At 65.6% G+C, this 14,813-nt stretch overlaps 1 protein-coding gene across 3 annotated transcripts in view; it reads left to right on the top strand.

The window, feature by feature from the left end:
- PI4KA (phosphatidylinositol 4-kinase alpha) overlaps positions 1–14,171 on the top strand; it is a 58,447-nt gene extending 44,276 nt beyond the window's left edge. For all 3 annotated transcript variants that reach the window (XM_068990114.1, XM_068990115.1, XM_068990116.1), the window contains 23 exons: positions 2,213–2,371; positions 2,562–2,713; positions 2,811–2,918; positions 2,995–3,122; positions 3,747–3,866; positions 3,956–4,035; positions 4,112–4,305; positions 4,836–4,926; positions 5,185–5,352; positions 5,521–5,574; positions 6,895–7,015; positions 7,188–7,317; positions 7,928–7,998; positions 8,870–8,942; positions 10,115–10,185; positions 10,858–10,967; positions 11,109–11,213; positions 11,288–11,413; positions 11,581–11,701; positions 12,143–12,302; positions 12,694–12,783; positions 13,109–13,192; positions 13,852–14,171. In XM_068990114.1, the coding sequence (XP_068846215.1) occupies positions 2,213–2,371; positions 2,562–2,713; positions 2,811–2,918; positions 2,995–3,122; positions 3,747–3,866; positions 3,956–4,035; positions 4,112–4,305; positions 4,836–4,926; positions 5,185–5,352; positions 5,521–5,574; positions 6,895–7,015; positions 7,188–7,317; positions 7,928–7,998; positions 8,870–8,942; positions 10,115–10,185; positions 10,858–10,967; positions 11,109–11,213; positions 11,288–11,413; positions 11,581–11,701; positions 12,143–12,302; positions 12,694–12,783; positions 13,109–13,192; positions 13,852–13,903 (2,568 nt within the window). In that variant the 3' untranslated portion in view covers positions 13,904–14,171. The remainder of the gene's footprint in view (positions 1–2,212; positions 2,372–2,561; positions 2,714–2,810; positions 2,919–2,994; positions 3,123–3,746; positions 3,867–3,955; positions 4,036–4,111; positions 4,306–4,835; positions 4,927–5,184; positions 5,353–5,520; positions 5,575–6,894; positions 7,016–7,187; positions 7,318–7,927; positions 7,999–8,869; positions 8,943–10,114; positions 10,186–10,857; positions 10,968–11,108; positions 11,214–11,287; positions 11,414–11,580; positions 11,702–12,142; positions 12,303–12,693; positions 12,784–13,108; positions 13,193–13,851) is intronic.
- Positions 14,172–14,813: the final 642 nt, after the last annotated feature.

The following is a 14,813-nucleotide window of genomic DNA, read 5'->3' as shown; positions in this document are numbered from 1 at the left end:
GCCCGGGCCCAGCCTGGCCCCGCCGCCCCCTGGCTGTAAACGCCCAGAAGGAAGCTCACTGCATGGCGAGCCTTAGCAGATGCTGCCAGGTCGACCTTTTACCTCGAAGGCATCTTCAGAATCTGACTACCTCCCTGCCCTGAAAGGAGCCAGTTCAGCTCACTTGCTCCGTCACGTCCAGCTCTTTGCAACCCCGTGGACTGCAGCACGCCAGGCTTCCCTGTCCATCAACAATTCCCAGAGCTTGCTCAAACTCGGGTCCATCGAGTCGGAGATGCCATCCAGCCGTCTCATCCTCTGTTGTCCCCTTCTCCTCCTACCCCCGATCTTTCCCAGTATCAGGGTCTTTTCCCATGAGTCCCCTCTTCAGATCAGGTGGCCAAAGTATTGGAATTTCAGCTTCAGCATCATCAGTCCTTCCAATGAATATTCAGGACTGATTTCCTTCAGAATGGACTGGTTGGATCTCCTTGCAGTCCAAGGGACTCAAGAGTCTTCTCCAACACCACAGTTCAAAAGCATCAATTCTTCGGCACTCAGCTTTATGGTCCAACTCTCACATCCATACATGACGACTGGAAAAACCATAAGCTTTGACTAGGCGACCTTTGTCGGAAAAGTAATGTGTCTGCTTTTGAATATGCTGTCTAGATTGGTTATAGCTTTTCTTCCAAGGAGTAAGCGTCTTTTAATCTCATGGCTGCAGTCACCATCTGCAGTGATTTGGGAGCCCTGCAAAATAAAGTCTGACACTGTTTCCACTGTTTCCCCATCTATTTGCCATGAAGTGATGGGACCAGATGCCATGATCTTAGTTTTTTGAATGTTGAATTTTAAGCCAGCTTCTTCACTCTCCTCTTTCACTTTCATCAGGAGGCTCTTTAGTTCCTCTTCACTTTCTGCCATAAGGGTGGTGTCATCTGCATATCTGAGGTTATTGATATTTCTCCCAGCAATCTTGATTCCAGCTTGTGCTTCATCCAGCCTGGCACTTCATATGATGTACTCTGCATATAAGTCAAGTAAACAGGATGCCAGAATACATCCTTGACGTACTCCTTTCCCAATTTTGGAACCACTCCATTGTTCCATGTCCAGTCCTAACTGTTGCTTCCTGACCTGCATACAGGTTTCTCAGGAGGCAGGTAAGATGGTCTGGTATTCCCATCTCTCTAATTTTCCAGTTTGTTGTGATCCACACAAAGGCTTTAGCATAGTCAGTGAAGCAAAAGATGTTTTTCTGGAACTCTCTTGCTTTTCCGATGATCCAGTGGATGTTGGCAATTTGATCTCTCGTTCCTCTGCCTTTTCTAAAACCAGCTTGAACATCAGGGAGTTCACGGTTCACGTATTGCTGAAGCCTGGCTTGGAGAATTTTGAGCATTACTTTACTAAAGTGTGAGATGAGTGCAATTCTGCGGTAGTTTCAGCATTCTTTGGCATTGCCTTTCTTTGGGATTGGAATGAAAACTGACCTTTTCCAGTCCTGTGGCCACTGCTGAGTTTTCCAAATTTGCTGGCATATTGAGTGCAGCACTTTCACAGCATCATCTTTCAGGATTTGAAATAGCTCCACTGGAATTCCATCACCTCTACTAGCTTTGTTCGTAGTGATGCTTTCTAAGGCCCACTTGACTTCACATTCCAGGATGTCTGGCTCTAGGTGAATGATCACACCGTCATGTTTATCTGGATCTTGAAAATCTTTTTTGTATAGTTCTTCTTGCCACCTCTTCTTAATCTCTTCTGCTTCTGTTAGGTCCCTGCCATTTCAGTCCTTTATTTTGCCCATCTTTGCATGAAGTGTTCCCTTGGTATCTCTGATTTTCCTGAAGAGATCTCTAGTCTTTCCCATTCTGTTGTTTTTCTCTATCTGTTTGCATTTGGAAGGAGTTGCTTCCCTCCAAACCCCACACCTTGATGGTGGGGACTCAGGCTCCACTTGGCCCCCACAGCTCTTCCCAGGCCTGGTTTGGGGCATGAAGGTGTCGTCATGGGTCCGTGGGGTGGAGGTGGCACTGGGTTCTGGAGGCCCTGAGCAGGTGGTGGGTGGGGCCATCATGGGACTGTGTGGCTTCACTCTCCTTCACACGCCCTCAGTTTCCTAAGTCTCCAGCGAGCGTGTCCTCCTTTCATGACTAAGCACCGACAAGAACGCGCAGCAGGCCCCTCCCTGTGCCGCACGGAGGTGCTGACGGCCAGGCTTTTGCAGTTCATGCGGGAGATGGCCGGGGCCTGGCAGATGACCGTGGAGCAGAAGTTTGGCCTGTTTTCTGCGGAGATAAAGGAAGCAGACCCCCTGGCCGCGTCTGAAGCCAGCCAGCCCAGACCGTGCGCCCCCGAGGTGACCCCTCACTACATCTGGATCGACGTACGTGCCCCCCAGGCTCCTCCCACTCTCCCCTGGGGTTGGGGGGTTACCCCGGGGCTCCAGGTTGAAGATGCCCCTCCAGGAGGGGGCGGTGCTGGCCCTCCTCTCCCGCAGACCCCCACCCCCTGCCTTGCAGACCCCACCTGCCCTCCGGCAGGCCCCACAGGCGGTGTGTCCCCCCCCCCCCCAGTTCCTGGTGCAGCGGTTCGAGATCGCCAAGTACTGCAGCTCCGACCAGGTGGAGATCTTCTGCAGCCTCCTGCAGCGTGCTCTGTCCCTGAGCATCGGGGGCGCCGCGGGCAGCATGAACCGGCACGTGGCGGCCATCGGGCCCCGCTTCAAGTGAGGCCCGGGGGCCCCGGGGTGGGGTCCACTGCCCGTAGGCAGGCCCCGAGCTCGGGCAGGGGGAGCCGGAGCGCTGACCTGGCCCTCCTTGCAGGCTGCTGACCCTCGGCCTGTCCCTGCTGCATGCGGACGTGCTGCCCAACGCCACCATCCGCAACGTGCTCCGTGAGAAGATTTACTCCACCGCCTTTGACTACTTCAGGTGCCCCCCGCCCCGCCCCGGGCCAGGTCCCCCCGCCCCGCGCCTGGCTCTCACCCTGGCCCCCGCCTGTCTGCAGCTGCCCCCCGAGGTTCCCGACTCAGGGGGAGAAGAGGCTCCGTGAGGACGTCACCGTGATGGTCAAGTTCTGGACCGCCGTGTTCTCAGACAAGAAGTACCTGACTGCCAGCCAGCTTGCTCCCCCAGGTACGCCGGCCCGCTCGCCCCTGCCCTGCCACGCTTGGCAAGGGGACACCCTCGGCCTAGCTTCCCAGCACCAGGCTGTCCACGGGCTCCCTGGACACCCGTCAGCCCACCCTGGGCTGCGGCCGGTGGGCCACGAGGGGTCAGGCACGGTCCCTTGCCGCCCAGCAGGGCAGTCCTGTCCGGAGCGACTCTAACATAAGTGCCGTGGGGGCGTCCCCGTGGTCAGGCCCTTGCCTGCAGCAGCTGGGGCCCCAGGGTCTCCGCAGTAGACACACACAGGCGGCCTGCCATAGGACGGGGGACGGCAGCCACAGCGAATGTCCCAGTGGCTCCTGACTCCTCTCGGAGCAGGGCTGGCGGCCCCACATCTGCCCCGGACCCCCCGTGTGGAAGCACACCTGGGGGTCAGGTGCCCCATGGCTACTGGGGGCGGAACTCGGGCTGCTCTGCTCTGAGCTCGGGGAGCACCGCGCGCTGTAGGAAGCGTGTGCTGCAGCGGTCCTCTGGAGCTCCCAGGTGCCTGGCTCTCTGTGAAGCCGTCTCCCCCCGTCTGCTCCCCCGTGGCTGCCTCGTCCACGCAGAAGGTCCAAGTGCCTTTTTCTGGAATGCTGTGTCTGCCTGCAGACAACCAGGACACCCGGAGCAACCTGGACATTGCGGTCGGCTCTCGCCAGCAGGCCACACAGGGCTGGATCAACACGTACCCGCTGTCCAGCGGCATGTCCACCATCTCCAAGAAGTCAGGTCAGTGGGGCTTTTCACCTGGGTCCCTCGGGTTCTCAGGGTCGTGGAGCGTCTCTGAGGGAAGACCCTGTGTCCACCCCCCGCCCCAGGTATGTCCAAGAAGACCAACCGGGGCTCCCAGCTGCACAGATACTATATGAAGCGCCGGACCCTGCTGCTGTCCCTGCTGGTGAGGCCCGCCCGCCAGGCCCGCGGGGCGGCTGGGGGCACGCAGAGGTGCAGCCATGTCCCTGTCTGTCCCCCAGGCCACCGAGATCGAGCGTCTCATCACCTGGTACAACCCGCTGTCTGCCCCGGAGCTGGAGCTGGACCAGGCGGGGGAGAGCAGCGTGGCCAACTGGAGGTCCAAGTACAGCAGCCTGAGCGAGAAGCAGTGGAAGGACAACGTCAACCTTGCCTGGGGCATCTCGCCGCACCTGGCCGTGCAGCTGCCTGCCAGGTGCGCTCCAGGCTACGCCGAGGCCCAGTGCCCCGCAGCCCCAGGCCCGCCTTCCTCGACCAGGAAAGGGAGCGGCTGCGGCGACTCCCGGGGCGTCCTGGGCAGCAGTGCCTGTGTTGTGAGCTCTCCCGACGGCTCTGGCTGGCGGGAGCAGAGGGGGCTGAGTCCTCACAGACCCCCGCCCCGTGTGCCTGTGTCCAGGGGGCCTGTCACCCCCTGAGCCCACGCGGCCTGCCCAGTGCTTCCTCCCACGGGCGCCAAGTCCATGCAGGGCGGCCTGACCCCTCACCTGCGCCCTCCCACCCGCTGCGGTGCCCTCTGGCCCACGGGCTGCTTGGGGCCTGGCCAAGGCCGTTGGGGTCCTTGAAAGGGGAGGGCAGACCCTTCCTGGCCCAGGGCCCTCTGTCCTGGGTCACCGCACACGCCAGAAGCGAGGGTGCTCAGACGCTGCTGGGCGCTGGCCGCCTTCCTCAGTCCTGGGCTCCTCGGCCCCGTCCTCAGTGCCTGCGCCCCACCCTCTGCGCCTGCAGGTTCAAAAACACGGAGGCTATCGGCAACGAGGTGACGCGGCTGGTGCGCTTGGACCCGGGAGCCGTTAGCGACATCCCGGAAGCCATCAAGGTAGGGGGCAGGTGGTGGGCCAGGGCAGGAACACAGACTCTGAAGTGCCCCGGGGCCGCCTGGAGGAGCGTGACCAAAGCCCTGAGCGCAGTGGGGCGTGAGCGCCGCTCCCCCACGCTTCCCGCCCTGGGACGAGGCGTGCACTACAGAAGACGGCCTCAGCGCTCCACCCTGGCTGGGGCGGCGCTGGCGGACAGAGCATGCCCACTGCTGTTGAGAATGCCTCTCAGGACCACCCCCGACCCCTCCTCCCTCCAGTTCCTGGTCACCTGGCACACCATTGACGCCGACGCGCCCGAGCTCAGCCACGTGCTGTGCTGGGCACCCGCGGACCCGCCCACGGGCCTGTCCTACTTCTCCAGCATGTACCCGCCGCACCCCCTCACGGCGCAGTACGGGGTCAAGGTCCTGCGATCCTTTCCGCCGGTGAGCCCATCTGCCGGGTGGGCCTCGGGGCTGCCCCCGACTGCTGTGGAGTGGGAGGCACTCAGGGACACGCCGTGGGGCCAGCCTGGTGGAGGATGAGGCTGGTCCAGGCGGGGTGGGCTCCTGGGGCCCCCGCCTGGAGTCACAGCCGCACCCTGCCCCCCACAGGACGCCATCCTGTTCTACATCCCCCAAATCGTGCAGGCGCTCAGGTACGACAAGGTGAGTGCGCCAGCCCCGAGGGCCGGGCAGGCAGGGGCACAGGGCTAGGGCCTGAGCCCAAGCTCTGCCCACTACATGGCCGTCCAGCGCCTGAGGCCCAGGCCTGCTGTGCAGGTGAGCAGCTTCTGGAAGCATCGCTGGCCGCCACTCAGCGTGGGCAGCCTGGCCCGGGACCTGTCTTCTGGAAGGGGGTCTTGGCAGGCCCTGACTCCCATGCCCAGCTCTCTTGTCTCCTGGGAGGAGAGGCCGGGTGTGCTAGCAAGCTGGGGCCACCCTGGAGGAGTCCACGGGCTCAGAACCTGAACAAGCCTGGAAGCTGGATGTCTGGGGTCCAGGTGGGGCAGGCTGGCTCCCCCGAGGCCCCTCTCCTCGCCATGAGACAGGGCCACCGCCCTGTGTCCTTCGTGTCTGTGTCCCGATCTCTTCTGAGGACACGAGTCAGCTTAGATGAGGCCCCCACTGATCTCACATAACTTCACCAGCTCTTCAAAGGCGCATCTCCAGCCATCTCCAAACAGTGAGGCCTCCAGCAAGCATGGGGCTTCAGTGTGTAGATGGGGGGCGGGACAACTCAGCCATGAGCGAGGGCGTGCCCCGAAGGGGCCTGGACAGACAGCACCTGCGGGGTGACCCCGCTGTGCCCGGTGCCTCTCCGAGCCTGCACCTCCGGGCACCAGCAAGTGCCCTCCCGGCCCAGCCCAGGGCCCCCAGACCACCCTGTCCCGGCCAAGCCCCAAGCCTGCACCGGAGGTTGCATGTTCACGGTTCAACGTCCATTCTGCTTGCTGAGTTAGAATTGGGTGTTTTGAAGCCTGACCTCTTTGGGAAGTGCACCCACCAAGTCGAGGACATCCGACCAGGGAATACTTTACCAGATGGTGGGGGAGGGGCCCCAGATGGGGGCAGAGACGGCTGTGGGGCAGGAGAGGCTGCCCCCCAGGAGTCTTCCAGAAAGGCCAGCGCCTTCGTAACCTAGACCGGGGACTCACCCTGAGCTGGGCATGACGGGGGAGGAGAGGTCACAGGTGGGCAGGGACCACAGCGCGCAACCACCAGCTTGTAGGGTTTTCTGGCACCCACCCGCCCCTGGGCAGCTCACAGGGTGGCGGTGGAAGCCCGCCTGCCCACACCTCCTGCTCCACAGCAGCAGAGGCAGGCTAGAGTCGGGGGGAGCGGGGGCGAGGCTGCACGTGCCTGAGTTGAGATGTGGTGGCCGGCTGGCAGGCTGACATGCCGGCCCCTCGGCCCAGGACAGCTGCTTGCAGCCAGCGCAGGGCCTCACGGGGCTGGGCCGGGCTGACCACAGTCTCGCCCTGGTAGATGGGCTACGTGCGGGAGTACATCCTGTGGGCCGCCTCCCAGTCCCAGCTACTGGCACACCAGTTCATCTGGAACATGAAGACCAACATCTACATGGACGAAGAGGGCCACCAGAAGGATCGTGAGTGCCGGCCCCCGTGAGGGCCCCTGCCCAGGTCACCCCTCCACTCCCACCTCAGCCCCCGGCCCCGCGGCTCCGTCCCGCAACTCCCTGGGCGGCCAACCCGCGCGTCCTCCGGGTGGGGTCCACAGAGATGGCCCCGGGCCCAGGCTCAGCCACAGCAACTCCGCAGCCGACATCGGTGATCTCCTGGAGCAGCTGGTGGAGGAGATCACGGGCTCCCTCTCCGGCCCGGCCAAGGACTTCTACCAGCGGGAGTTTGACTTTTTCAACAAGATCACCAACGTGTCAGCCATCATCAAGTAAGTGCACCTCCAGGCCCCACGCAGGCGAGCCGCCCCGGAGGCGGTGTGCACAGCCCTCGCCCCCTGCCCCGTGGCCACCGCCGCAGAGCAGCCGGCTGGGAGCCTACCTGCTGTCCTGGGCTCCCGCGGCCCCTCAGGTGCACGGGAAGCACGTATGAGTTTTCGCGTCGGGCCTGAGGCCACTGTTCTGGAGGCTCCCAGGGGCCCAGCACCGTTAGGCAGCCCGACCCACTGGCCGATCTGGGGCCCTGTCTCGATTAACCTCTCTGGTGCACGTTCACGCGGGGCGGACATCAACCTCAGACACCCTGGCCCCATGTTTGTGCGGGACGGGCCTTGGGGTTGACACTGGCCGACCCCGGGGAAGGACCCTGGCCCCCTCTGTCCCCAGAGCTCCGGCTCATGCCCAGTCACCCCATCCTCGCCTGGCTGTCGGGGTGGGCTCCCTGGGCCACCCTCTGCATGTGAGGGCGCAATTCCACGTCAGCCCTTCATCTTGGGGCATAGAGGTCTGGGGGCCGCCGGAGGCCACGCAGGGCAGCGGCCCTCAGAGAGGAGGGCCTGCCGCCAGAAGCGTGAAGGTCAGCCTCCCTGTCCTGGTCCCCAGGCCGTACCCCAAAGGCGACGAAAGAAAGAAGGCCTGCCTGTCCGCCTTGTCTGAAGTGAAGGTGCAGCCTGGTGAGCGGGGTGGAGCCTGGTGGGAAGGGGGCGCGGGCCCTGGGTGCCTGGCATCCGTCTCCAGAACCTGCCCTGCCCAGCGGCCACTTGTGGGCCTACTGGCTGCAGCTGTTTTCTGAAGGCCAAGCCCTGTCCCCAGCAGCTGTGGTTCTAGAAGGTTCCCGAGCTCCAGGGTAGCAGAGGCAGTGTGCGTGGGAAGGGGCGTCCGCAGTGTGCTGGGTCCCATGGTATGAGGGCCCGTGCCCCGCCCTGGTGCTGCTGGTTGGCAGGACGGAGCCTGGATGTCACCGCACAGCTCTCAGTTATTCACTGCCACACACGCGCTCTCTTCACACTCTGGCCCTGCCTGCGTGCCCAGGCCTGCTCCACGGTGGCCACCAGCCCTGGGGGGCCATCTCCCGACCAGGCTGAGCCCCGCCCAGCCTCTGAGAGGACTCCTGCTGCTCGGACACATCCCGGAGGCCCTGGGGTGCCAGCCGGCTGCAGGGCGGAGCTGGGCCGTGTGAGCGAGGCTGGGCCGTGTGAGCGAGGCAGGGGACCCCCCCCTGGGGGGCTCTGGAACTGCAGCCCCAGACCAGGCTGGGGCGTCCTCTCGTCTTGACCCGCTCAGCCAGGCGGGCGGGGCCAGGGCTCCTGTGTGTCCTGTGGTGGGGCACCCAGGAAGCTGAGGGTTCAGGCGACCCTCGGAGACGTGTCTGTGGGGGTGGCGAGGGCCATGTGGTCGTCAGGACAGACCCAGAGAAATAGCAGCCAGGGAGGGCGGGCTTCCAGGCCCCAGCACCGCCGCGTCTGCCCAGGGCGGGCCTGCGTGCTGGGTGGCGGCGTGTCCTGCATCCCGCCCGCTCCCGTGACAGCCCTCCGACCTTCGCAGGCTGCTACCTGCCCAGCAACCCCGAGGCCATCGTGCTGGACATTGACTACAAGTCCGGGACGCCCATGCAGAGGTGCGACCCCCGGCTGCCCCTCGCAGGCCCCCGCCCCGTCCCTTGCGCCCCTCCCAGTCCCTCGCGCACCCCCCTCCCCCGTCCCTCCTCCCCCGTCCCTCGAGCCTCCCCCGTCCCTCGCGCCCCCTCCCAGTCCCTCGCGCACCCCCCCAGTCCCTCGCGCACCCCCCTCCCCCATCCCCCATCCCCCATCCCCCCGTCCCTCGCTCCCCCTCCCAGTCCCTCGCACACCCCCCTCCCCCATCCCCCCTCCCCCCGTCCCTCGCACCCCCTCCCCCGTCCCTCGCTCCCCCTCCCAGTCCTTCGCGCACCTCCCTCCCAGTCCCTCGCTCCCCCTCCCAGTCCCTCGCGCATCCCCCTCCCCCATCTCCTCTCCCCCGTCCCTCGCGCCCCCTCCCAGTCCTTCGCGCACCCCCCTCCCAGTCCCTCACGCCCCCGTCCCCCGTCCCTCACGCCCCCTCCCAGTCCTTCGCGCACCCCCCTCCCCCATCCCCCCTCCCCTGTCCCTCGCGCCCCCTCCCAGTCCCTCGCGCACCCCCCTCCCCCGTCCCTCCTCCCCCGTCCCTCGCGCCCCTCCCCCGTCCCTCGAGCCTCCCCCGTCCCTTGCGCCCCCTCCCAGTCCCTCGCGCACCCCCCCAGTCCCTCGCGCACCCCCCTCCCCCATCCCCCATCCCCCATACCCCGTCCCTCGCTCCCCCTCCCCCGTCCCTCGCTCCCCCTCCCCCGTCCCTCGCTCCCCCTCCCAGTCCCTCGCACACCCCCCTCCCCCATCCCCCCTCCCCCCGTCCCTCGCACCCCCTCCCAGTCCCTCGCTCCCCCTCCCAGTCCCTCGCGCACCCCCCTCCCCCATCTCCTCTCCCCCGTCCCTCGCGCCCCCTCCCAGTCCTTCGCGCACCCCCCTCCCAGTCCCTCACGCCCCCGTCCCCCGTCCCTCGCGCCCCCTCCCAGTCCTTCGCGCACCCCCCTCCCCCATCCCCCCTCCCCTGTCCCTCGCGCCCCCTCCCAGTCCCTCGCGCACCCCTCCCCATCCCCCCTCCCCCGTCCCTCACGCCCCCCTCCCCCATCCCTCGCGCCCCCTCCCAGTCCTTCGCGCACCCCCCTCCCCCGTACCTCCTCTCCCGTCCCTCGCGCCCCTCCCCCGTCCCTCGCGCCCACAGTCTGTTGTCTTCTAGCGCTGCCAAAGCCCCGTATCTGGCGAAGTTCAAGGTGAAACGTTGCGGGGTTAGTGAGCTTGAGAAGGAAGGTCAGTGCTTTGTCCCGTGTAGTCTGGGGTTCCTGTGAATGGTGGCAGGTCAGTGCGGCCCCTCATCTGGGGTCAGCGGGCACACGTGCAGTGACGGGGACCCCGGGAGGGTGGTCTGCTTGGCCGCCGTGCAAGCGGCCACGGGCAGGCCGGCTTCCGTGGCAGGCGTCAACTGTCTCCTGGTGCTGAGCCCAGGGTGTCCCTCCGGGCAGGGTCCTGTACCTCCCCCCAGCACAGGGCCTGGTTGGTCCTCGGCCTCGGCCGGAGTCCCCCCTCTTCTGTCTCTGGGAAGGCACGGTCACTGGTCAGGGCCACGCTGCCTTCGCCACTTGTGCGAGGCCCTGCTACCACACGCAGTCCCACTCCGCAGGCCCACCAGCGTGGGCTTGAGAGGACACCAGCCAGGGTGTGGCCCTGGCTCCTGCTGTGCACCCCCTCATGGGGCCCAGCCCTGACAGTGCCCGCAGGTCCTCGCTCCGGCGAGAGGGGGCTCTGTCTTCAGCTGTTCTCAGGAAGAGACGCCGCCCTGTGGCCCCACCCACCGGCCCGGGTGTCTGCCAGGCCTTCATCGGCCCCCCTCGGGCTTTGAAGGCACGATCCCTAAGGTTCTCGGGGTTCCTTCAGGCACGTGAGCAGGGCGCCCCCGGACCCTCACAGGGCCTCTCCCCGCAGGCCTGCGGTGCCGCTCAGACCCCGAGGAGGAGGGCAGTGTGCAGGAGGCAGACAGCCAGAAGATCTCCTGGCAGGCGGCCATCTTCAAAGTGGGGGACGACTGCCGGCAGGTAGAGCCCAGCTGGGCGGGAGGGCAGTGCGGGTGGCCGGGGCCTCTCCACGGCTGCCGGCGCGGCGCCCGGCCTCACACAGAAGCGTGAATCTTTGCTTCCCTGTGGCTGCCCACCACCATCTGCATCTCCGCCTCCCAGGACATGCTGGCCCTGCAGATCATTGACCTCTTCAAAAACATCTTCCAGCTGGTCGGACTGAACCTCTTTGTCTTCCCGTACCGGGTGGTGGCCACCGCCCCTGGGGTAAGTGTCCCCAGCAGAAGCCCGGCAGCCCCTCGGCCCGGCCCTCGGCCTGCAGCCTGGCCCTTCCTCCCTAGTGCGGGGTCATCGAGTGCATCCCGGACTGCACCTCCCGGGACCAGCTGGGCCGCCAGACCGACTTCGGCATGTACGACTACTTCACGCGCCAGTACGGGGACGAGTCCACGCTGGCCTTCCAGCAGGTGGGTGCCCGGCGGCCTGGCTCCTCCAGTCTGGGTCCGCCCGGGCAGCCATGGCCTTGCTTGGGACCGGCGAAGCCCTGGGTGGGCCCCCGAGGGCCGACTCTCGGAGTGCGGGTCCGCCCTGCCCCCGGCCTGGCGCGCGGGCCCTGAGCCGCTGTCCCCCGCAGGCGCGGTACAACTTCATCCGCAGCATGGCGGCCTACAGCCTCCTCCTGTTCCTGCTGCAGATCAAAGACCGGCACAACGGCAACATCATGCTGGACAAGAAGGGCCACCTCATCCACATCGGTGGGCGGGCGGGGAGGGGCGGGCTGTCCATCCCCGGCCTCCACGTGTGGGGGCGGAACTTTACTCCCGTCATCCACCTCGGTGGGCAGGCGGGGGCGGGGCTGTCCTTCCCCGTCCTCCACGGGGGTGGGCGGGACTTTCCTTCTGTCATCCACCTCGGGGGGCGGGGCAGGGCGGGCTGTCCATCCACAGCCTCCACGTGGGGGGCGGAACTTTACTCCCGTCATCCACCTCGGGAGGCGGGGCTTCCCATCCAGGGCCTCCATGTGGGTGGGCAGGGTGGCAGGGGGCGGGACTTTCCTTCCGTCATCGACGGGGGGGGGGGGAGCGGGGGGCTCTCCCTCGCGGCATCCACATGGGGGCGGAGCCAGGAGGCGGGGCTCTATCCCTCCGTCCCAGCCTGCGGCTGACCCAGCACCGCGGATTTTCGGGGCTTTGCAGATTTCGGGTTCATGTTTGAAAGCTCCCCGGGAGGCAACCTCGGCTGGGAGCCAGACATCAAGCTGACGGACGAGATGGTGATGATCATGGGGGGCAAGATGGAGGCCACACCCTTCAAGTGGTTCATGGAGATGTGCGTCCGTGGTTACCTGGCTGTGCGGTGAGCCTCGCGGCCCAGAGGAGGGAGGGCGGGGTCCCTGCTGGGACCGCGCACCCACGCTCCCTTCCCCGCGGGTCACCTCAGACCTTGGGGTGTGGGGGCGGGTTTGGGGTTTGGAGGGGCGTGTGCAGGAGGTCCCTGAGGCCTGGCTCCAGTCACATCTGCCGTCTCTAACAGAGCGCCTCACTCGGCCTCGGTGCCCCCACGTCGGCACCTCCCAGGCTCGGCCTTGCCTCCAGTCAGTCCAAGTGCCCTCCTCGCTTTTCTTCCTGAGCCAGAGCCCGTGGTTTCCGACGCCACGTGGCTAAGGCCACAGAGCAGTGTGGTGATACCCGGGCAGGGCCCATGCCCAGGCTGGACTCCGCTCACTGCCCTCCCTGCCCTTCCCCAGGCCCTACATGGACGCTGTCGTCTCCCTGGTCACCCTCATGCTAGACACGGGCCTGCCCTGCTTCCGTGGCCAGACAATCAAGCTCCTCAAGTATGTCCTGGGCAGACACCGGGGTGGCTGTTCCTGAGACGGGGCCCGCCACCCGGGCCAGGTGCCCCCGGGGACACTCAGACCTGTGCACGAGGTGCGCTCTGGTTTCTGCGGCCACGAGGGGATGTGCCCATCTCCCCTTGTTTCTTAGGGCACATCGAGGCCAAGCCCCTGCCCATCCTACCCGAGCTGCCGGCCCCACGGTCGGGAGCTGCTGGGACGGGTCCCAAACCCTTGAGGCCAGCTGGGAACCATGGCCCCACAGGACACCAGACCACATGCACGCGAGCAGGGCGGCAGCCCTGATGTGGCCCTTCCCCCACAGGCACAGGTTCAGCCCCAACATGACGGAGCGAGAGGCCGCGAATTTCATCCTGAAGGTCATTCAGAGCTGCTTCCTTAGCAACAGGCAAGCCCCCAGTCCTGCCCTCTCCTGTGCCCCCACCCGGTGTCCAGGGGGCGCTGGGTGGGGCCACTCCTGGGCCAGGTGACTGGATCCACTACCTTGAGACACCCGGCCTGGCGGGGTGAGGGGCTGCGGGGGCTGTGACCGGAGGGGCCTGGCCTCAGTGACACTCTGGGGGACAGGTTCCCGGGGCTGTGACCGTCAGAGGTGGCCTGGAGGTTTCCAGGTTGAACGACGGGGTGGCCCACGGGAGGCCAGGCCCACACCCTGGGGTCAGAGAACTGACCCCGGTGGGCCCGCCAAGGTCCAGGGCGTGTAGCCTGGGGGCGCCACGTGGTCTTGGTGGCCCGGTGGGAGAAGTCTGGCGGGCAGCACGGGGCGAGATGGCTCTGCTGTGTGCTGGGTGGGGGTGCACAGACCCCCACCCTGGGCTCAGCTCCTAGGACAGGAGGCAGCCAGCTGAGGACAGGTGTCTGCCCGAGCCCGCGTTAGGTGCCCACGAGCGAGGAGATGGGGCAGAGCTGGGAGCTGCCAAGGAGGAAGCCTCCAAGGGTCCCAGCGGGCGAGGCGCTGCGGGGCAGAGGTCCGCGGTTGGGCCCCGAGCCTCCAGGGCAGCTCAGAGGGGTCAGCCCCTCACAGCACCCCTCGCCCTGTGCCCACAGGAGCCGGACCTACGACATGATCCAGTACTATCAGAACGACATCCCCTACTGAGGGCGGGACGGCCACAATCGAGCTCCACAGGTGCACCAGCCGCCGCTTCATCTGAGGGACAAATGGGCCAGAGGTGCCCCTGCACGGTCCCGGGTGCCACCCGCGTGGCCAGAAGGACAATCAGAGCCGGTCTCTGTGTGGGCACGGGCTCTTCCTGCACTGGACACATTCCCCACCCGTCCTATCTCAGAGGTACAGGGAGTATGTTCTTAGGCATAAAAGTCAGAAAAGCGGTATTTAACCAACGTGAGCAAAATAAAAACAAAAACACTGCTGAGCTGGAACCTGGTTTACTCTTGGATCCTAAGTGCACATTTAGCTGGGGGCGGGTGGGCAGCAAGGGGCTCAGGGCCGCCCCCGGCACCCTGACTGTGAGCTTCGCAGAGTCGGCAGCACGGCGCCGGTGGAGCGAAAGCACCGTGCTCTCCCTGCCGGCTCAGGGCCAGCGGCGTCCCTTCCTGGCCTTGCCTCCGCCGCCATCGCTCCGCCTCCTCCCCGTGCCCGTCTCCAGCATCTTCAGGTCGCTCTGCTCCGCAACCACACCGTCCTCCCGCACTGACCCCCCCACCCCCACCCACAGCGCCCATCCCACCCCCACAACCCTCCAAAGACCTGAAACAAAAGAAACGATAAAACATCTAGAAGTGAGCCGCCCAAAAGCTCGGTACATAGCGCGTAAGACAGAGGTGAAGGGAGGAGCCGTGGGTGAGAGAACGGGCACCTAGAAGGGGGCGTAAAGAAACGGGAAGTGGGGTGGGACACTCCAGCCCCCAGCGGGACCCCAGAGCTGGCTCAAAAGCACTCAGCTGCCGGCAGCGCAGCAGGGAGGCAGGCAGCCAGCGGGGAGACAGCAGCTTCCCAGACGTGGGGCCAGCCCAGGGAGGGAGGGCAGCACGGGGGAGCGGCGCAC

This window comes from Capricornis sumatraensis, chromosome 17 (genome assembly GCF_032405125.1).
Source record: "Capricornis sumatraensis isolate serow.1 chromosome 17, serow.2, whole genome shotgun sequence".
Lineage (NCBI taxonomy): Eukaryota > Metazoa > Chordata > Mammalia > Artiodactyla > Bovidae > Capricornis > Capricornis sumatraensis.
The sequence above is the reverse complement of the archived record's forward strand: the minus strand, read 5'-3'. Positions and strand labels throughout refer to the sequence as shown.